At 44.9% G+C, this 23827-nt stretch overlaps 1 protein-coding gene across 2 annotated transcripts in view; it reads right to left on the bottom strand.

The window, feature by feature from the left end:
• Positions 1-23827, bottom strand: part of LOC139530772 (ryanodine receptor 3-like) — a 177282-nt gene that overhangs the window by 124717 nt on the left and 28738 nt on the right. For both annotated transcript variants that reach the window (XM_071327455.1, XM_071327456.1), the window contains exon 2: positions 17837-17956. In XM_071327455.1, the coding sequence (XP_071183556.1) occupies positions 17837-17956 (120 nt within the window). The remainder of the gene's footprint in view (positions 1-17836; positions 17957-23827) is intronic.

Raw genomic sequence — 23827 nt, 5'->3', positions numbered from 1 at the left:
ATCTGTTTCGGGGGAAAGTACCTGTGTAATTGCCCACCCAACTCACTCAGGTGCTTCGCAATATCACATTTGACATTGTCAGTAAGCTTGAGTTCATTTGCACACAAAAAAATCATACAATGATGGAAAGACCTGTGTGTTGTCCTTGTTAATGCAGACAGAAAAGAGCTCCAACTTCTTAAACATAGCCTCAATTTTGTCCCGCACATTGAATATAGTTGCGGAGAGACCCTGTAATCCTAGATTCAGATCATTCAGGTGAGAAAAAACATCACCCAGATAGGCCAGTCGTGTGAGAAACTCATCATCAAGCATGCGGTCAGACAAGTGAAAATTATGGTCAGTAAAGAAAACTTTAAGCTCGTCTCTCAATTTAAAAAAAACGTGTCAATACTTTGCCCCTTGATAACCAGCGCACTTCTGTATGTTGTAAAAGTGTTACATAAATGCCCATATCATTGCATAGTGCAGAAATTACACGAAAGTTCAGGGGGCCTTGCTTTAACAAAGTTAACCATTTACACTGCAGTGTCCAAATGTCTTTCAAGCTGTCAGGCATTCCCTTAGCAGCATTCCCTTAGCCTCTCGGTGGATGTTGCAGTGTACCCAAGTGGCTTCAAGAGTAACTGCTTGCACGCGCGTTAGAGATTTGGAACTCTTTCTTATTGGTTTATTACTTCACTTCCTCTTGAACTTGCAACTTGCAGACGTGTTGCTGTGCGTTTTGTTGCCAACCTTACTTTGCTACCTGACAACTTTACGGTTTTTACTTTTTAATTACCGTTTATATTTTTAGTTTTTCCCTCACAAATTTTTTATTTATTTTTTCATTCAACCTTTTCACTCCGGATGCTTTATCTGGACATGGTTCGTCAGCACCTTCAACAGCCGAAGCTAAGTAGTAACATTAACATCCAATTTGTAAGTCGCTCTGGATAAGAGCGTCTGCTAAATGACTTAAATGTAAATGTAAATGTAAACATGATGCCTTCTAATTGCAGTCGCTGTACTCATAATATACAGGAGAACAATCGCCTTACGGCGAGGATAGCTGTGCTGCAAACCCAGCTTCAGACGCAATCGTTAGGGGTAAAAGGGTAAAAATACAGTGTAGGAAAGGATGAAACAGCGTCTGTGCCACCAGTAAGTACAGATAGTAGTATAAATCCCCTCGCACAGTCCCCGCAGCTGGACAACTTTCTCATGGCTTCTGGAGGAAAATGCTGTAGGAATGCTCAACCGGTGTCGCTTATTCAGCCAACAGAAACTTTCAACCGGTTTTCCCCATTAAGCAGCGAGTCGGAGTCTGAGGCCGAGCCTTCTTTTTTCTCTACTCTTCCCGTTACGGGGTCTGAGACGTCGAAGCTTCCCACCATTAGCTCTGACAAATTGAAAACCCTAGTCACTGGCGACTCCATTACCCGCAGTATTAGACTTAAAACGAATCATCCAGCGATCATACACTGTTTACCAGGGGGCAGGGCTACCGACATTAAGGCTAATCTGAAGATGGTGCTGGCTAAAGCTAAAACTGGCGAGTGTAGAGAGTATAGAGATATTGTTTTTCCACGTCGGCACCAACGATGTTAGGATGAAACAGTCAGAGGTCACCAAGCGCAACATAGCTTCAGCGTGTAAATCAGCTAGAAAGATGTGTCGGCATCGAGTAATTGTCTCTGGCCCCCTCCCAGTTAGGGAGACTGATGAGCTCTACAGCAGAGTCTCACAACTCAATCGCTGGTTGAAAACTGTTTTCTGCCCCTCCCAAAAGATAGAATTTGTAGATAATTGGCCCTCTTTCTGGGACTCACCCAGAAACAGGACCAAGCCTGGCCTGCTGAGGAGTGACGGACTCCATCCTAGCTGGAGGGGTGCTCTCATCTTATCTACCTACATAGACAGGGCTCTAACTCCTCTAGCTCCACAATGAAATAGGGTGCAGGCCAGGCAGCAGGCTGTTACCAGCCTGCCAGCTTAGTGGAGTCTGCCACTAGCACAGTCAGTGTAGTCAGCTCAGCTATCTCCATTGAGACTGTGTCTGTGCCTCGACCTAGGTTGGGCAAAACTAAACATGGCGGTGTTCGCCTTAGCAATCTCACTAGGATAAAGACCTCCTCCATTCCTGCCATTATTGAAAGAGATCGTGATACCTCACATCTCAAAATAGGGCTACTTAATGTTAGATCCCTCACTTCAAAGGCAGTTATAGTCAATGAACTAATCACTGATCATAATCTTGATGTGATTGGTCTGACTGAAACATGGCTTAAGCCTGATGAATTTACTATGTTAAATGAGGCCTCACCTCCTGGTTACACTAGTGACCATATCCCCTGTGCATCCCGCAAAGGCGGAGGTGTTGCTAACATTTACGATAGCAAATTTCAATTTACAAAAAAAAAAATTGACGTTTTCGTCTTTTGAGCTTCTAGTCATGAAATCTATGCAGCCTACTCAATCACTTTTTATAGCTACTGTTTACAGGCCTCCTGGGCCATATACAGCGTTCCTCACCGAGTTCCCTGAATTCCTATCCGACCTTGTAGTCATAGCAGATAATATTCAAATTTTTGGTGATTTTAATATTCACATGGAAAAGTCCACAGACCCACTCCAAAAGGCTTTCGTAGCCATCATCGACTCAGTGGGTTTTGTCCAACATGTCTCTGGACCTACTCACTACCACAGTCATACTCTGGACCTAGTTTTGTCCCATGGAATAAATGTTGTGGATCTTAATGTTTTTCCTCATAATCCTGGACTATCGGACCACCGTTTTATTATGTTTGCAATCGCAACAAATAATCTGCTCAGACCCCAACCAAGGAGCATCAAAAGTCGTGCTATAAATTCTCAGACAACACAAAGATTCCTTGATGCCCTTCCAGACTCCCTATGCCTACCCAAGGACGTCAGAGGACAAAAATCAGTTAACCACCTAACTGAGGAACTCAATTTAACCTTGCGCAATACCCTAGATGCAGTTGCACCCCTAAAAACTAAAAACATTTGTCATAAGAAACTAGCTTCCTGGTATACAGAAAATACCCGAGCTCTGAAGCAAGCTTCCAGAAAATTGGAACGGAAATGGCGCCACACCAAACTGGAAGTCTTCCGACTATCTTGGAAAGACAGTACCGTGCAGTATCGAAGAGCCCTCACTGCTGCTCGATCATCCTATTTTTCCAATTTAACTTCTTGACGCTAGGGGTCAGATTATTTTTTTGTTTAAATAACGTTCCCAAGGTAAACAGACTATTTCTCAGGTCCAGATCGTAGAATATGCATATAATTTATAGATTAGGATAGAAAACACTCCAAAGTTTCCAAAACGGTCAAAATATTGTCTGTGAGTATAACAAAACTTATTTTGCAGGCGAAAACCTGAGGAAATCTAAACCGGATGTGATTTAAAAAAAAAAAAGTTTTTATCTGTGTTTCATTTCCCGTCTTTCTTCCATTTAAAGGGGTATCAACCAGATTCATTTTCCAATGGCTTCCTCAGGCTGTGACCAGGCTTTAGACATAGTTTCAGGCTTTTATTTTGAAAAATTAGCAACATTTTCCAAAACTAGTCAGGTGTCCTTTGATTAGTTCCTGCGCGCGAGAGGGGTAGCTCTCCATTTTCTTTCTCTCTTTTATTGAATAGGTTATGGTCCGGTTGAAATATTATCGATTATGTATGTTAAAAACAACCTGATGATTAATTATAAAAAACATTAGACATGTTTCTACAAACATTACGGATACTTTTTGGAATTTTCGTTGAACGGAACGAGGCTGTAGTTTTCTGACCATAACGCGCAACCCAAATGGCGTTTTTTTGTTATAAAAGTAATATTTATCGAACAAAAATAACATTTATTGTGTAACTGGGAGTCTCGTGAGTGCAAACATCCGAAGATTATCAAAGGGAAGCGATTCATTTTATTGCTTTTCTGACTTTCGTGACCATGCTAATTTGGGGCTAGCTGTTCTAGCATTGATTGATACACTCACAAAAGCTTGGATTGCTTTCGCTGTAAAGCATATTTTCAAAATCTGACACGATAGGTGGATTAACAACAAGCTAAGCTGTGTTTTGGTATATTTCACTTGTGATTGCATGATTATAAATATTTTTAGCAATATTTTGCGCCCTGCAATTCAGCGGTTGTTTAGGAAAATGATCCCGCTAAAGGGATCCGTAGTGCAGAGAGGTTAATTGAGGAAAATAAGAACAATCCAAAATGTATTTTTGATACTGTCGCAAAGCTAACTAAAAAGCAGCATTCCCCAAGTGAGGATGGCTTTCACTTCAGCAGTAATAAATTCATGAACTTCTTTGAGGAAAAGATCATGATCATTAGAAAGCAAATTACGGACTCCTCTTTAAATCTGCGTATTCCTCCAAAGCTCAGCTGTCCTGAGTCTGCACAACTCTGCCAGGACCTAGGATCAAGAGAGACAGTTAAGTGTTTTAGTACTATATCTCTTGACACAATGATGAAAATAATCATGGCCTCTAAACCGTCAAGCTGCATACTGGACCCTATTCCAACTAAACCACTTAAAGAGCTGCTTCATGTGCTTGGCCCTCCTATGTTGAACATAATAAACGGCTCTCTATCCACCGGATGTGTACCAAACTCACTAAAAGTGGCAGGAATAAAGCCTCCCTTGAAAAAGCCAAACCTTGACCCAGAAAATATAAAAAACTATCGGCCTATATCGAATCTTCCATTCCTCTCAAAACTTTTAGAAAAAGCTGTTGCGCAGCAACTCACTGCCTTCCTGAAGACAAACAATGTATACGAAATGCTTCAGTCTGGTTTTAGACCCCATCATAGCACTGAGACTGCACTTGTGAAGGTGGTAAATGACCTTTTAATGGCGTCTGCATCTGTCCTCGTGCTCCTAGACCTTAGTGCTGCTTTTGATACCATCGATCGCCACATTCTTTTGGAGAGATTGGAAACCCAAATTGGTCTACACGGACAAGTTCTGGCCTGGTTTAGATCTTATCTGTCGGAAAGATATCAGTTTGTCTCTGTGAATGGTTTGTCCTCTGACAAATCAACTGTACATTTCGGTGTTCCTCAAGGTTCCGTTTTAGGACCACTATTGTTTTCACTATATATTTTACCTCTTGGGGATGTCATTCGAAAACATAATGTTAACTTTCACTGCTATGCGGATGACACACAGCTGTACATTTCAATGAAACATGGTGAAGCCCCAAAATTGCCCTCGCTAGAAGCCTGTGTTTCAGACATAATGAAGTGGATGGCTGAAAACGTTTTACTTTTAAACTCGGACAAAACAGAGATGCTTGTTCTAGGTCCCAAGAAACAAAGAGATCTTCTGTTGAATCTGACAATTAATCTTAATGGTTGTACAGTCGTCTCAAATAAAACTGTGAACGACCTCGGTGTTACTCTGGACCCTGATCTCTCTTTTGCCGAACATATCAAGACTGTTTCAAGGACAGCTTTTTTCCATCTACGTAACATGGCAAAACTCTGAAACTTTCTGTCCAAAAATGATGCAGAAAATGTAATAAAAAATTAATCCATGCTTTTGTTACTTCTAGGTTAGACTACTGCAATGCTCTACTTTCCGGCTACCCGGATAAAGCACAAAATAAACTTCAGTTAGTGCTAAATACGGCTGCTAGAATCCTGACTAGAAGCAAAAAATTTGATCATATTACTCCAGTGCTAGCCTCCCTACACTGGCTTCCTGTTAAGGCAAGGGCTGATTTCAAGGTTTTCTGTTAACCTACAAAGCATTAATTGGGCTTGCTCCTACCTATCTTTCCGAGTTGGTCCTGCCGTACATACCTACACTTATGCTACGGTCACAAGATGCAGGCCTCCTAATTGTCCCTAGAATTTCTAAGCAAACAGCTGGAGGCAGGGCTTTCTCCTATAGATCTCCATTTTTATGGAATGGTCTGCCTACCCATGTGAGAGACGCAGACTCGGTCTCAACTTTTAAGTCTTTACTGAAGACTCATCTCTTCAGTGGGTCATATGATTGAGTGTAGTCTGGCCCAGGAGTGTGAAGGTGAACGGAAAGGCTCTGGAGCAACGAACCACCCTTGCTGTCTCTGCCTGGCCGGTTCCCCTCTCTCCACTGGGATTCTCTACCTCTAACCCTATTACAGGGGCTGAGTCACCGGCTTACTGGTGCTCTTTCACACCGTCCCTAGGAGCGTCACTTGAGTGGGATGAGTCACTGACGTGATCTTCTTGTCTGGGTTGGCGCCCCCCCCTTGGGTTGTGCCGTGGCGGAGATCTTTGTGGGCTATACTCGGCCTTGTCTCAGGATGGTAAGTTGGTGGTTGAAGATATTCCTCTAGTGGTGTGGGGGCTGTGCTTTGGCAAAGTGGGTGGGGTTATATCCTTCCTGTTTGGCCTTGTCCGGGGGTATCATCGGATGGGGCCACAGTGTCTCCTGACCCCTCCTGTCTCAGCCTCCAGTATTTATGCTGCAGTAGTTTATGTGTCGGGGGGCTAGGGTCAGTTTGTTATATCTGGAGTACTTCTCCTGTCTTATCCGGTGTCCTGTGTGAATTTAAGTATGCTCTCTCTAATTCTCTCTTTCTTTCTCTCTCTCTCGGAGGACCTGAGCCCTAGGACCATGCCTCAGGACGACCTGGCATGATGACTCCTTGCTGTCCCCAGTCCACCTGGCCGTGCTGCTGCTCCAGTTTCAACTGTTCTGCCTGCGGCTATGGAACCCTGACCTGTTCACCGGACGTGCTACCTGTCCCAGACCTGCTGTTTTCAACTCTCTAGAGACCGCTGTTGCGGTAGAGATACTCTTAATGATCGGCTATGAAAAGCCAACTGACATTTACTCCTGAGGTGCTGACTTGCTGCACCCTCAACAACTACTGTGATTATTATTATTTGACCATGCTGGTCATTTATGAACATTTGAACATCTTGGCCATGTTCTGTTATAATCTCCACCCGGCACAGCCAGAAGAGGACTGGCCACCCCTCATAGTCTGGTTCCTCTCTAGGTTTCTTCCTATGTTTTGGCCTTTCTAGGGAGTTTTTCCTAGCCACCGTGCTTCTACACCTGCATTGCTTGCTGTTTGGCGTTTTAGGCTGGGTTTCTGTACAGCACTTTGAGATATCAGCTGATGTACGAAGGGCTATATAAATACATAAATACAACTTAACGGACATATACCAGGAGCTGTGCCAGGCCCGCCACGTCTGTTGACTCATCCAGCTGTAACGCATAAAATTCACTGCCTTGTATGCAAAGGTGTAATTTTTTCAAAACATCTCCTGCCATATCACTGATGCGTCGTGAAACAGTGTTGTTTGATGGAGGCATTGTCTGTACAGTTTTTTTTGGCCTTTTCCCCCAGCATTGTGCAAGCCATATCTGCGGCAGCAGGAAGAATTAAGCCCTCCACTATAGTATGGGGCTTGCCTGTCCTAGCCACTAGGTAGCTCACCATATAAGACGCTTCTAGCCCCTTCTTATTAATGGTATCTGTTGCTTTTATACATGTCTTACTACTCGAAAGTCATCCAAATTCTCGCTCAAAAAACTCCTGTGGCTTATTTTTCAAATTGGCATGCTTTGTTTATAAATGTTTGCGCAAGAGAGTGAAGGTTTCATCGAGTTGTGAGATAGTACTTTTGCACATATAACACACTGTGGCTGAGGAAAAGCACTAATCACAATATAAGTGAACCCCAAATCAATGTAGTTCTCATTATATTTGCTTTTGGCAGTGAAACAAGGCTACTCAGGTGAGAGAAAAAAACTCACCCAAATGTATAGCCCCGTTGGAAAATATAAATGGACTGTTTGAAAATGTGAAGAGAAAAAAAGCTATTTAATTTTTTTCAATGTGAATCACATTTTTATTTGGCATACCCCCGACGCCATTGCACGTACCCCTGTTTGGGAATACCTACAGTAGACAATATGCAATTACAAGTGAGTATTTCAAACTGTGTTGAAAAGGCTAAAATATGAAATGTAAACCCAGAATAAGGCTTCTTATTGGTCACTAGAGAAGCCTGGTCCTCAGATTGTTTAGTCACAGACTGTGACTGAGTGTGTTGTTCACTCAGCATATTTGTCCATAACATCCATGACTGATAATCATAACAACCATCAATCACAAACACCAGAGATTGATTGCACTTGAAAACCAATTTGGGATGACTGTTCCACATTCCTTTAGCACTGCAGAGTGAGAGGAATGCAATAACAGATGTCGTTGACAACCTCAAATCTTATTTGATAGGGGAAAAGTTTAGTCATTTGTCTCTATGCAGCTCCTAAAAACATTATGGAGTCCGGTCAACCCAGGTTGCTCTACGTGATGCAACTTTTCAACTAAAGTTTTCATTTAAAATGAAAGAAAATTTATACATGACTAATTCGACCAAGGGTAGCTTTAGCTACTGATAAAAAAAAATGTATCCATCGATCAAGGGCCAAATTCCAAATGTTACAGCCAGGGTTGGGGTCAATTCCATTTCAATTCCAGTCAATTGAGGAAGTACACTGATATTCAAATTCCAATTATCTTCAATGCTTTTCAATTAGGAAAATGCGGAATTGGAATGTGGTTTACTTTCTGAATTGACTGGATGTGACCCCAACCCTGATTACAGCCAGTACCTATAGCAGCGGTGTATGTGGATCTTGGTCAAACTAGAGCTCACACTCACAGTGAGTGTATGAATCTGTGAGACAGAGCACAGTGGGACAGAGAGAGGGACTGCAGCACCCATCCCTTCTCCATACAGGACAGGGCAGCAGTCTGACAGAATGAGGCAGAGAGAGAGATACTTAGTGACCTGTACCACTACAAGATAAATGAAGCACACCAAAAACACACTGTCCTCCTTTTTAGGTAGCAAGATGTAAAACTTGGCTAAACTAGTTCACCTTGTTAGAGGTAAATCTAACTTTAAATTGGAACTTCAGACTTATTTCTGCTCTGCTGTGAGCCTACCTGCTTGCTACACTCAGGTAAAACAAAGTCAATATGTGAAAAAATCTAGAGCTGTATCGATGCAGCTATCTGTTCTCTAGGCATTTTAATTATGCACATTTAAATCATGGTGGAGTATAGATCCAGAGAGCTTGACCACTGGCGGCAGGACAGTGGATTTACGCCAGCAAAACAGAAATGACATGATTTGTAGTGACTCATGTAGTAACGCAGGGGTCGGCAACGGGCGAGTGATTCTTTTTGGCCCCCCAAAGTGTTTAGTAAATAAATAAATAAATCATCATCGTGGGGGGAAATACAGCCCAAAATATTTTTACATTTTGGTAATCTGTTCCCAAGTATTCCCACAATATATATATAATTTTTTACATACAGTATGTGATCGTGTCTCACTGTAATCAAGGTATGAAATTATAGTAATTTTCAAATACAAATCTATTTTGGGGTCTAGTTGTGGTCAATTTGCAGTGTACAAATTATTATAATTATTTTCCAGCCTCCCGACCATTCGCGCCGACAAATATCGTCCTGTGGCTGAATCCAGTTCAGCCCCTGCCGTACCGGAAGCCAAGTGTCTCTCTCAGGGCAGCCTCTAGCATCAGCTTCAGAAATGTCAAAGATACTGAATGTCAAAATCGCTTAAAGTAATGTCCCCCGACTTCACTTTAATGACCTTTCATTATGCAGGTCAATTTTGAGATAACCACCATTTTATAGTCAAAACACACACACACACGATTTACAACCACAGAAGCGCAAACACTGTAAAAACTTCCATTTGATCAGAACCCAACCCAGAGCCCTCTATGCAAGCTGTTTTCTAGAATTACCTCTCCTGATCCACTCTTTCTTGGCATGCTGTTGGGGAAACAATACGGGGTAGCAGGGAGGAATCTGCTCCAACCATACCTCCACACCCTGGTTTCCCTAGGTGAATAACAGGCGACCTCTGACAGCAGAGTGGAGCAGTCTGGTAATGAGAAGGATATTGGGGCTCTGGGGGCGTAGGCCTGTGTGTCCTCAATCAGAGAGGGCATATCATGAAGACAGCTTTACAGCAGCTTGTCTACACACTGCTCTCTTGTTTATGGCCCATGCTGTGGGACTGAAGCAACTAGACTGGGCTTCCCATCTTCTCTGGGGAGGAGGTCTAAAGGGTTACACACCTCTTTCACTTTGATTGCCCCAAAGAGATGACCTATCAATATACCTCCTTCGTATTCACTATAACGCATGGGTGGGAAAACTTTTTGGCTCGAGGGGCACATCGGGATTTCGAAATTCAACAGAGGGCCGCACAGATTTTTTGGGGACTGACTTGTTGTGAAAATCAATTTGCGGGTAAGAAATTGGGCAGTTATTTGAAAATATAGACCTTCAGGACTGGCCTGGAGTTTTTTTTACTCAAACCTCCCTTGGGCCGGATTGAATAGGCCATAGTTTGCCCACCGCGGGCATAATGGCAGAGCACATCCTGTGCATTAGAGTAGTTGGCTGAATCATCATCTCATCTAAATGTTGATTGACCATCTCATTTTTTAAACATTGACTATACAGTACAGACGTGTATTGTTGATTTAGAGATGGGGGGGGCTTCAGCTCTCTGGTGGTCCTACCATGGGATAGCTGACAGGGAAGAGCAGCTAGCCATAAATCACAATCAACTGCTTATTCATTGGCTGATTGATGTCACAGTTTAAAGTGGCAATTAGCAGTTGAAACAATAACAAAGTTAACTCCCCCGCTACTGTTTTGTTAAAAAGTTGTTGACACATCAACTAGGATTAGGGGGCAGGGCAATTTGTGACTTGTTTTGGTAAACAGTGGCTGTATTGGAGGGGGAGTGGTTTCACCTCTGCTAAGCAATCAGTATTAGTGTTAGTACTTCAGTCTCCCCTGGTTTCTCAGCGGCAGCTGTAAACGGTGGTTGTGTCAGTGGCTCCATACCATGCTCTCACTTCAGTATCTTACCTAGTTATTTTCTGATGATCTCATTTGTGTACTTTAGTAGCTTTGGGAACTATGTGTGTTTTCCATACCTGTTGGTGTTTCTCCCTGTAGGCTTTACAGACACTCCCCACCCCTTGGCTGCAACCGTTCTAATTTAGTGTACCCTATGTGCACAACCCATGTGGAATTCTGGGTCTCTGGCAGCGTTTGGAACTGACGATTTGCAGTCAAGAATGCAGTTCCTCTCAGCCTATGTTGCCCTTCAGTCCCTTGACTTTCTGGCCCTGACGAAGACATGGATCACCCCAGAGAAGACTGCTACTCCAGCTGATCTCTCTTCATCCGACTACTTTTTCTCTCATAGTCCAAAAGCTTCTGGTAGCAACTACCAGAAGCTTTTGGACTATGAGAGAAAAAGTAGTCGTGGTGGCACAGGGCTACTAATTTCTCTTAACTGGAGATTTTCTCCCTCTCTCATGCTGGCACTGTCACTTGTCCACTCAAGCTTAACATTGTTGTCATCTATCGCCCAGCAGGTGCCTTGACACCTTGATAAGCTAATTTCATGACGATGGTTCACCGCTCTTCGTACTTGGCAACTTCAACCTCCCGACGTCTGCCCTCGATTCATGTCTTTCCAACTCCCTCTTTCTACTCCTTGCCTCTTTTGACCTCACCCTTTCCCAATCCCTTCCAACTCACAAGGCAGGCAATACGCTTGACCTCATCTTTACTAGAGGCTGTTTGCCTACTAATCTCACAACAATCCTCCAAGTCTCTGATCACTATTTTGTTTCCTTTTCGGTCTCCTTTTCCTCCAACCCTAATCACTCAGCCCCTACCCAGATAGATTGTGACGTCACAATCTTCGCTCTCTCTCCCACTACTCTCTACTCTACTTTCGTATCATCTCTCCCTTCTGTTAAATGCTTCTCCCTCCTGTCTCCTGCCTCTGCGGCCCTACTCTCCTCCCTTTTCCACATCCTATGACTCGCACTGTCCCCTTTCAATGAGTGACTCATTGCGAGCTTACAGAACATGGCTGCAGGCATCTAAGCAAAAATGGAGGAAAAATACATTTCCGGAAGACCCATCATCTTTTCACTCCTTCTCTACCTTCTCTTCTGTATCCGCTGTAAAAGCCACTTTCTATTACTCTAAATTTCAAACTTCTACCTCTAACCCTAGGAAACTCTTTTCATCCTTCTTCTTCCTTAATCCTCCACCCCCTCCCTCCTCCCTCTCTGATGACGACTTTGTCAACCACTTTGAGAAGAAGGTTGACGACATACACTCACACAGAACTACCCTACGTCTTCAGCTCTTTCTCCCCTTTCTCTCCAGATGAAATCCTGCGACTAGTAAGGTCTGGCCGCCAGAAAACCTGCCCACTCGACCCCATCCCCTCCTCCAGACCATCTCTGGAGACCTTTCACATTCCTCACTTCCCTCATCAACTCATCCCTGACCACTGGCTGTGTCCCCTCTGACTTCAAAATGGCCTGAGAAACCTCCTCAAGAAACCAACACTCGACTCATCTGACATCAAAACTATAGACCTGTATCCCTTCTTTTATTTTTTATTTTTATTTTTTTAACACTTGAGAGTGCTGTCTCTGACCACCTGCCTGCTATTTCTCTCAGAACAATCGTCTTGACCCTAACCAGTCAGGCTTCAAGTTGGGTCACTCAACCGCTTCTGTGTCATGAAGGCTCTCCACCAAAGCTGACTTTCTCTCCTCTGTTCTCATTCTCCTAGATCTATCCACTGGCTTTGACACCGTGAACCATCAGATGCTCCTCTCCACTCTTGGATTGCATCCAACGTGGAGAGGATCTGTGTCTGCAGCATGGTGTCCCCCAGGGATCGGTTGTCTCTATACACCAAGTTACTCGGCTCTGTCGTATCCTCACATGGTCTCCTATCATTGCTATACAAATGAAACTCAACTATTTTTCTCCTTCCCCCCCTTCTGACACCCATGTGGCGACACGCATCTCTGCATGCCTCGCAGATATCTCAGCTGGGATATCGGCCCACCACCTCAAACCTCGACAAGACGGAGCTGCTCTTCCTCCTGGGGAAGGCCTGCCCGCATAAAGATCTCATCACGGTTGACAACTCCAGTGTCTCCCTCCCCGAGTGCAAAGAATCTTGGTGTGACCCTGGAGAATACCCTGTTGTTCGACTAACATCAAAGCAGTGACTCGCTCCTACAGGTTCATGCTCTACAACATCCGTAGAGTACGACCCTACCTCACACGCAGGCCCTAATCTAGGCACTTGTCCTCTTCCGCCTGGACTACTGCAACTTGCTGTTGGCTGGGCTCCCCGCTTGTGCCATCCATGCAACTTATCCAGAATGCGGCAGTCCCCCTGGTTTCCAACCTTCCCAAGTTCTCCCATGTCACCACGCTCCTCCGCACACTCCACTGGCATCCAGTCGAGGCTCGCATCCACTACAAGACCATGGTGCTTGCCTATGGAACTGCAAGAGAAATTGCCCCTCCCTACCTTCAGGCTATGCTCAAACCCTGCACCTCAACCTGAGCACTCCGTTCTGCCACCTCTGGTCTCTTGACCCTCCCAGTCCAGTCCAAGATGTTCTCTGTCCTGGCACCCCAATGGTGGAACCAGCTTCCCCCTGAAGTCCTGGCACCCCAATGGTGGAACCAGCTTCCCCCTGAAGTCCTGGCACCCCAATGTTGGAACCAGCTTCCCCCTGAAGTCCTGGCACCCCAATGGTGGAACCAGCTTCCCCCTGAAGTCCCTGCCCATCTTCCAAAAGCACCTGAAACCCTACCTCTTCCATCCACACATCACCTCCCACAAAAAACAAGTCATGACCCAACACTCCCTCCCCCCCGCTCTCCTTTCTAGCTCTGACTCTGCTGAAATTGACTTACAATACCTGTGATAGCTAGGTGGGACAACCACATATCTTAAGGTGTATGTACTAACTAAGTCGCTTTGGATAAATTACTAAATTGATGGAGAAATGTAACCACACTCAAATTCAAAGACAAAGCTATGGATGCATGAGATCAGAATTATAACCACATTTTAGGCTATACAGTGTTGGTTTACATTTACTTTGTTTACACACATTGGAGTAAAACAAGCTGACAGTTGAACTAAGCACATGAGGCATTTATAAGTTATATTCTTCAAAAATCAAATGGGTCCATATCATTAACTAATTAATCTAAAATAATGTAGCAACTGCTGATTGCCCCTTTAAACATGCACCACTTAAATCAACATTATTGGTGCCTTGTGTCTGTGTCCCTACACCACACAAGTCGATTTGTCTCATCACTAGGGAGGTGGGCATCCAAGTCAATCTGATCATTCTGATCTTGGGTTGTGGTTGTAGTGGTAGTTGCGTCATTTCTCCCCCTTCCTCGTCTCTTGTCCCTGGGGGTGATGGTGTTTCATACAAACTGTAACACCAGGCAATGAAGACAAAGTGGCAGACAGTGAGATCATCCATCACACCTGTCTAGTTTAATTACCATCCATTCTTGGATGGAAGCATCCGGACCATCCCAACTGCCTCTCCTTCAATCCCTAGGTGAGTGCTGTGGGGTAAGGGTAAAGTGTGGGAATACTGTAGCTGTGCAGCGCATACATAAATCACTATCAGCCCAAACTTTCTCTCTCTTACGTTCTGTGTCTGACTTTCCGGCCTCACTGAAATTAGAGACCATGTTAAATGTTTATGATTAAAGTAACAATCCATGCGGAAATATCCAATTAGCCTGTACTGTCAACAAGCTCTACTATGGGAAAACAATCATGCCATGTTACAGTAAAAGAAGGATGGGACTGGGGAAGTGCTGACGAGGGAGACAACCACTGGCTTCACTGTGTAATATTGTCACTTGGATATCTGCAGCGCTGCAAAGTGGCTTCTTTGATGTGCCATGTTGCAATGCTTTCATAGACCTATACAGCAGTGTTCTTTTTCCAAGTACAGTTGAAGACGGAAGTTTACATACACCTTAGCCAAACACATTTAAACTCAGTTATTCACAATTCCTGAAATTTTATCCTAGTAAAAAGTCCCTGTCTTAGGTCAGTTAGGATCACCACTTTATTTTAAGAATGCGACATGTCAGAATAATAGTGGAGAGAATTATTTATTTCAGATTTTATTTCTTTCATCACATTCCCAGTGGGTCAGACGTTTACATACACTCAATTAGTATTTGGTAGCATTGCCTTTAAATTGTTTGACCTGGGTCAAACGTTTCGGGTAGCCTTCCACAAGCTTCCCACAATAAGTTTGGTGAATTTATGCCCATTCCTCCTGACAGAGCTGGTGTAACTGAGTCAGGTTTGTAGGCCTCCTTGCTCGCACACGCTTTTTCAGTTCTGCACACAAATGTTCAATAGGTTTGAGGTCAGGGCTTTGTGATGGCCACTCCAATACCTTGACTTTGTTGTCCTTAAGCCATTTTGCCACAACTTTGGAAGTATGCTTGGGGTCATTGTCCATTTGGAAGACCCATTTGCGACCAAGCTTTAACTTCCTGACTGATGTCTTGAGATGTTGCTTCAATATATCCACATAATTTTCCTCCCTCATGACGCCATCTATTTTGTGAAATGCACCAGTCCCTCCTGCAGCAAAGCTCCCCCACAACATGATGCTGCCACCCCCGTGCTTCACGGTTGGGATGGTGTTGGGAGGCTTGGGAGACATAGCGATGGTCATTATGGCCAAACAGTTCTATTTTTGTTTCATCAGACCAGAGGACATTTTTCAAAAAAGTATGATCTTTGTCCCCATGTGCAGTTGCAAACCGTAGGCTGGCTTTTTTATGAAGGTTTTGGAGCAGTGGCTTCTCCTTGCTGAGCAGCCTTTCAGGTTGTGTCAATATAGGACTCCTATTTCTGTGGATATAGATACGTTTGTACCTGTTTCCTCCAGCATCTTCACAAGGTCCTTTGCTGTTGTTCTGGGATTGATTTGCACTTTTCGCACCAAAGTACGTTCATCTCTAGGAGACAGAACCGGTCTCCTTCCTGAGCGGTATGATGGCTGCGTGGTCCCATGGTGTTTATACTTGCGTACTATTGTTTGTACAGATGAACATGGTACCTTCAGGCATTTGGAAATTGCTCCCAAGGATGAACCAGACGTGTGGAGGTCTACAATATTTGTTTCTGAGGTCTTGGCTGAATTCTTTTGATTTTCCCATGATGTCAAGCAAAGAGGCACTGAGTTTGAAGGTAGGCCTTGAAATACATCCACAGGTACACCTCCAATTCACTCAAATTATGTCAATTAGCCTATCAGAAGCTTCTAAAGCCATGACATAATTTTCTGGAATTTTCCAAGCCGTTTAAAGGCACAGTCAACTTAGTGTATGTAAACTTCTGACCCACTGGAATTGTGATACAGTGAATTATAAGTGAAATAGTCGGTCTGTAAACAATTGTTGGAAAAATGACTTGTGTCATGCTCAAAGTAGATGTCCTAACCAACTTGCCAAAACTATAGTTTGTTAACAAGAAATTTGTGGAGTGGTTGAAAAAAAGTTTTAATGACTCCAACCTAAGTGTATGTAAACTTCCGACTTCAACTGTATGCACGCACCACTTTTCCTTTTTTTTGTTGAAACAAGTAATTCTCTTCATTTCACTTCACCAATTTGGACTATTTTGTGTATGTCCATTACTTGAAATCCAAATAAAAATACATTTAAATTACAGGTTGTAATGCAACAAAATAGGAAAAAGGCGAAGGGGGATGAATAGTTTTGCAAGGCACTGTACCTAGATCCTTTGATGTGAAAAATGCGGATTTTGTTTAAAACAATGAAGCCTCACTCAATCCATCATTATATAACTTGCAGTAATTTTGCACTTAGTGGCACAAACCACACTGACAAAGTACCAGGCTGCATTACAGCTTTGAGCAATTACAGCAAACAACCACAGTTTGTTTATAAACTAGTCAAGCAAAACAGCATGGTGTAATTTCTCCAAATTGAGCATTATCATTAAACTGCTGAGAAGTACAATCAGGAAAAAAAATTCAACACGTAGAATGTGATTCTAGACTGACAATTATACCAATAGTTATACCAATAACTTATCAGCATTTTGCTGATATCGTTCATTACAATAATGGGCCTATACTAGAGAAATGTAAAGTTTGAAATGAAATAAATTTGCTAATATGGGTTTGTTAATGGGACAATTGATGGCTTCAACCATCAAACTAGTAGTAGTGGTTGTTTAAATTATTACCAAAAAAACTATGGTTTATCGTTTATCACATCAATTCAGGCAATGTATTGCTATATGGATTTTTGTCCATATCAGCCAGCTTTATGATGTGGTACAGTAAGCTGTTTCCATGTTGCTCTCAGTCTGTCCCTGGTTTATGAGTAGTCACTGGTTACGTTTGTAGACCCTGTTAACGTAAAGACCCTGGTTACGTGTACAACCTGGTTACGTGTACAACCTGGTTACGTGTACAACCTGGTTACGTGTACAACCTGGTTACATGTACAACCTGGTTATGTGTAGCTGGACTTTAATGTTAAACTCAGTGAATATGTGCTTCCCATGGAGCTTTGCTGAGCCCTGGGATTCTCTCATCCCACTCAATGGACACTATGAAGAACACCTGAGAAGACCTGACTCAAATACACCCTGTTTCAGAAGCGTATTATCAACACTCAACTGTATGAGAATCAGCCACTCTGGCGATGATACCACATTCAAAATGTTAGTTTCCGGTAGGAAATCCTGGATTATATCTTGGAGCTAGAGCCACTCTGAAATGCTCTCTAATTTTCTTTGCATAAGCTTTCAGTTTGAGAGAAACAAACGACGAATAATGTCACAGGCCTATTCCTCTTCACAGTATGTAGTCTCTCTGTGCCTACCTTTGCCTCTGATGTGGGTTCCAGGTAGCACAGTCGATTGCCGAGCCCCTCTGCTGTCAGACAGAACTTGCGATTCTCCTTGTGGATGCAGGCGACACACTGGAGCACCACTTCATCATCCTGTCAAGACAACATTTTCAGAGTGAGAGGAGGAGAGAGGAAAACCACCACTACCCTCAACAGGAGCCCACCAACCACCTTTTAACACGGGGAGATTCTTCACTTCTCTTTGAATTTAGTGTGTAGTTATGACCTTTATGGAAATAGGAGATTCAACTCCCCAGACACTGGACAGGTAGATAGGGAAGGTAATGCACATTGTACTTAATTGTGTAACATTACAGTTCATGTACTACTGGTTGAAGATTCAGGCTCCACCATATATTCTCAATTACCCAATATTCCAGCAGCAAAATTGGTACCTTAAAATATCAAGGATATTCTTTAGATTTTTTTCACTTTTATTTCACCTTCAACTTTATCATGGTAAACTGGTGTGGTAAGATTTCTAGTCTATTGCTTCTCAATGAGGCCATGGTGACACACCATGCAGAACAGGAGAACAGGATGACACAAATGCTAAAGAAAAGGACAACCTACCCTGAGGAGTTCAAGTTGATGACTGACATATGTTCTCCTATGTAGGTTCTCTGTTTCTGGCTGTACATTGGGAAGTCTTCTGCTAATGTGATCAAACAGAAAGTATCCATCGAGGAGTCCTTTAAGTCTGCCGAACATCCTTTGGGCTATTTACACTGTTTATATAGCACAAATGAGGCTGAAGTAATTGATTGGAGAGTTCAGGTTTAAAAGGAAATAATGATCTAGCTAAATGTATGCCGAGGAGCATCATGAAGCAGCTAGCTGTGCATTGCTTTGGGCTGGATTTGCTCATGAGACAAGAGATACTTAGCATGCATTTTACTGAGTAAATAGATAATTTGGTTTTATTCATAGACCGATTTGGAGTCAGTACAGATACTAATAACAGCTAATAATGTATTTTCACCAGAATCACCACATTCTAGTCATCAATGTAGTTATTACAGCTATACGCAGGAAAACTGCAAATATCCAATATATCTAGTATAGCTATATCAATATTTTCTTGGTGGAAAACTATTTTTGGTTATTTCTGACTGTGTATTATAATTGTATGAATGTTATACAATATAATCAATATCAGCATAAGAGCATATAAACATCCCTCAGTATTTGGTTAATGAACATCTCTGTTAGAGAATTACTGAGCAGTTTATGAATGATTAACAGGACAATTATTCACATCTGTTTTACACTTTTCTAGTTCTATACACATAACAAATGGGAATCGCTCTAGAAATAAATGACAATGTTAAAAGGATGCGAGTCATTAAAGCTGTAAGCATGTTCCATTTTTAATACAGTAATAGTGCAGCCATCCTAACCATATCACTGTTCAATGTTCACAGACTGTATCATTATGCTAAAGTATACAGCTTACTGACAGAGCCCACAATCTGAAAATAAATATAATCAAATGCCCTCGTTCTGAAAATGTTGTGATTGCATTTACCAGACTCGCTGGCAGCGTAAACGGTGAAATGGATATGATTCTTTCCCCAGCGTAACAGGCAGGCAGAATGTGCTGATGTTATTGCTAACTGAGCAGCAGTGGTAACACCCCAGAGCCGAGGGGTGCAGCAGCATTCAGCCGTGTCGCTGTGTGTCTGAAGACAGTGTAAAAGGCATTGTGACAGGCCCTGAGGTCTTAAAAAACACTTCAGACATTTTTTCAAGTTGTCTATGTTCACATTGTAATAGCTGCCAGTGAGGAAATGATCAATCCATGCACGTTATGGCACTACTGCCTATAATACCTTTTCCTATGCACTCTTTACCATTTCATGATCTGTTTAAACCTTGAGGACAATAATTGTCTGACAAAAAAATTATAGCAGAAAATATTGGTTTTGGACATATAATGGCCAATTCAACTACAGCATAGAAAATAGTACAGCGGATGCTGAGGTAACCTTTACCTGACCCAGTCTGGTCATGGCTGACATCAACACCATCATCCCAGACACCCAGGACGCACTCCAATTCCCATACTGCCCCAACAGATAAACAGATGACGCAATCGCTATTGCACTCCACACTGCCCTTTTCCACCTGGACGAAAGGAACATCTACTTGAGGATACTGTTCATTGACTACAGCTCAACGTTCAACACCATAGTGCCCTCGAAGCTCATCAATAAGCTAAGGACACTGGAACTAAACACCTCCCTCTGCAACTGGATCCTGTACTTCCTGACGTGCTGGCCCCAGGTGGTGAGGTTACACAACACATCCGCCATGCTGATCCTCAACACGGGGGCCGCTCAGGGGTGCGTGCTTAATCCCCTTCTGTACTCCCTGTTTGTTCACCCACGATTGCGTGGCTGTGCACGACTTCGACACCATCATTAAGTTTGCAGACGATACAACGGTGTTACTGTAGGCCTGATTACCGACAACGAGACCGCATATAGGGAGGATGTCAGTGACCTGGCAGTGTGGTGCCAGGACAACAACCTCTCCTTCAACGTCAGTAAGACAAAAGGAGCTGATCGTGGACTACAGGAAACGGAGGGCCGACAACATCCCTATTCCCGTCGACAGGGCTGTAGTGGAGCGGGTTGAGAGCTTCAAGTTCCTCTGTGTCCACATGATTATGAACCTATCATGGTCCAAACACACCAACATAGCCGTGAAGAGGGTACGTCAATGCCTCTTCCCAATCAGGAAGCTGAAAAGATTTAGCATGGGCCCTCAGTGTCACGATCGTGCGGAGGAGAGACGGACCAAAACGCAGCATGTGGAAAATAAGCCATCTTCTTTTATTTTACTACGAAGATGAACATGAAACGAAACACTCTTACAAACTATACAAAAACAACAAACGACCGTGAAGCTATAAACGTAGTGCACACACACAGGCTACAAACGTTCAACATAGACAATTCCCCACAAACAGCTAAAGCCTATGGTTGCCTTAAATATGGCTCCCAATCAGAGACAACAATAACCAGCTGTCTCTAATTGAGACCCAATTCAGGCAACCATAGACTTTCCTAGATACCTACACTCAACCATAGACACAGCTAGACTACTATACTAAACATAAACCCAACTACTCTAATAAACCCCCTAAACCTTACAACCACCCTAGACACTACAAAAACCACATACATTTCCCATGTCACACCCTGACCTAACCAAAATAATAAAGAAAACAAAGAATACTAAGGCCAGAGCGTGACATAACCCCCCCCTACGGTGCGAACTTCGGGCGCACCAGCACAAAGTCTAGGGGAGGGTCTGGGTGGGCTTCCGTCCACGGCGGCGGCTCCGGCACTGGTCGTGGTCCCCACCCCACCATAGTCACTACCCGCTTTCGTAGCCTCCTCCAAATGGCCACCCTCCACATTAACCCCACTGGATTAAGGGGCAGCACCGGACTAAGGGGCAGCACCGGACTAAGGGGCAGCACCGGACTAAGGGGCAGCACCGGACTAAGGGGCAGCACCGGACTAAGGGGCAGCACCGGACTAAGGGGCAGCACCGGACTAAGGGGCAGCACCGGACTAAGGGGCAGCACCAGGATAAGGGGCAGCACCAGGATAAGGGGCAGCACCAGGATAAGGGGCAGCACCAGGATAAGGGGCAGCACCAGGATAAGGGGCAGCACCAGGATAAGGGGCAGCACCAGGATAAGGGGCAGCACCAGGATAAGGGGCAGCTCCGGACTGAGGGACGGCAGCTCCGGACTGAGGGACGGATCCTGGCTGGATGACGGCTCTGGCGGATCCTGGCTGGACGGCTCTGGACGCTCATGGCTGGCTGGCGGCTCTGGCAGATCCTGTCTGGTTGGCGGCTCTGGCAGATCCTGTCTGGTTGGCGGCTCTGGCAGATCCTGTCTGGTTGGCGGCTCTGGCAGATCCTGTCTGGTTGGCGGCTCTGGCAGATCCTGTCTGGTTGACGGCTCTGGCTGGTCATGGCTCGCTGACGGCTCTGGCTGGTCATGGCTCGCTGACGGCTCTGGCTGGTCATGGCTCGCTGACGGCTCTGGCTGGTCATGGCTCGCTGACGGCTCTGGCTGGTCATGGCTCGCTGAAGGCTCTGGCTGATCCGTTCTGGCGGAAGGCTCTGGCTGATCCGGTCTGGCGGAAGGCTCTGGCTGATCCGGTCTGGCGGAAGGCTCTGGCTGATCCGGTCTGGCGGAAGGCTCTGGCTGATCCGGTCTGGCGGAAAGCTCTGGCTGATCCGGTCTGGCGGAAGGCTCTGGCTGATCCGGTCTGGCGGAAGGCTCTGGCTGATCCGGTCTGGCGGAAGGCTCTGGCTGATCCGTTCTGGCGGAAGGCTCTGGCGGCTCCTGTCTGGCGGAAGGCTCTAGCGGCTCCTGTCTGGCGGAAGGCTCTAGCGGCTCCTGTCTGGCGGACGGCTCTGTAGGCTCATGGCAGACGGGCGGCTTTGCAGGCTCATGGCAGACGGGCGGCTTTGAAGGCTCAATACAGACGGGCAGTTCATGCGGCGCTTGGCAGACGGACAGTTCAGACGGCGTTGGGCAGACGGGCAGTTCAGGCGCCGTTGGGCAGACGGGCAGTTCAGGCGCCGCTTGGCAGACGGGCAGTTCAGGCGCCGCTTGGCAGACGGGCAGTTCAGGCGCCGCTTGGCAGACGGGCAGTTCAGGCACCGTTGGGCAGACGGCAGACTCTGGCCGGCTGAGACGCACTGTAGGCCTGGTGCGTGGTGCCGGAACTGGAGGTACCGGGCTAAGGACACGCACCTTCAGGCTAGTGCGAGGAACAACAACAGGGCACACTGAGTTCTCAAAGCGCACTATAGGACTGGTGCGTGGTACCAGAACTGGTGGTACCGGGCTGAGGGCACGCACCTCAGGACGAGTGCGGGGAGAAGGATCAGTGCGTACAGGGCTCTGGAGACGCACAGGAGGCTTGGTGCGTGGTGCCGGGACTGGAGGCACTGGGCTGGAGACACGCACCACAGGGAGAGTGCGTGGAGGAGGAACAGGGCTCTGGATACGCACTGGAAGCCTGGTGCGTGGTGTCAGCACTGGTGGTACTGGGCTGGGAACACACACCACAGGGCTAGTGCGAGGAGCAGTAACAGGACGCACAGGACTCTGGAGACGCACAGGAGGCTTTGTGCTTGCTGTAGGCACTGTCTTAACCAGACGGCTAGCACGCACCTCAGGACGAGTATGGAGAGCTGTTCCCGGTGACATTAAATCACCAACACGTTCATTCGGACGGATGCCGTGCCTCATGCACCAAACCAATACATCCCTCATAACTCTCTCCTCCAATTTCTCCATTAACTCCTTTACTGTCTCTGCGTCACTCTCCTCCAAATCCGCCCTCACCGGCTCCTTACGGTAAGCAGGAGGAGTTGGCTCAAGTCTCCCGACTGACCCAACTAAACTACCCGAGAGCCCCCCCCCAAGAAATTTGGGGTGGGGAATTCTGTCACGATCGTGCGGAGGAGAGACGGACCAAACCGCAGCATGTGGAAAATAAGCCATCTTCTTTTATTTTACTACGAAGATGAACATGAAACGAAACACTCTTACAAACTATACAAAAACAACAAAGACGCTATAAACGTAGTGCGCACACACACAGGCTACAAACGTTCAACATAGACAATTCCCCACAAACAGCTAAAGCCTATGGTTGCCTTAAATATGGCTCCCAATCAGAGACAACAATAACCAGCTGTCTCTAATTGAGACCCAATTCAGGCAACCATAGACTTTCCTAGATACCTACACTCAACCATAGACACAGCTAGACTACTATACTAAACATAAACCCAACTACTCTAATAAACCCCCTAAACCTTACAACCACCCTAGACACTACAAAAACCACATACATTTCCCATGTCACACCCTGACCTAACCAAAATAATAAAGAAAACAAAGAATACTAAGGCCAGAGCGTG

Source organism: Salvelinus alpinus, chromosome 9 (assembly GCF_045679555.1).
Source record: "Salvelinus alpinus chromosome 9, SLU_Salpinus.1, whole genome shotgun sequence".
Classification (NCBI taxonomy): Eukaryota; Metazoa; Chordata; class Actinopteri; order Salmoniformes; family Salmonidae; genus Salvelinus; species Salvelinus alpinus.
Note: the sequence above shows the minus strand (reverse complement) of the source record. Positions and strands in the feature narration are given on the sequence as shown.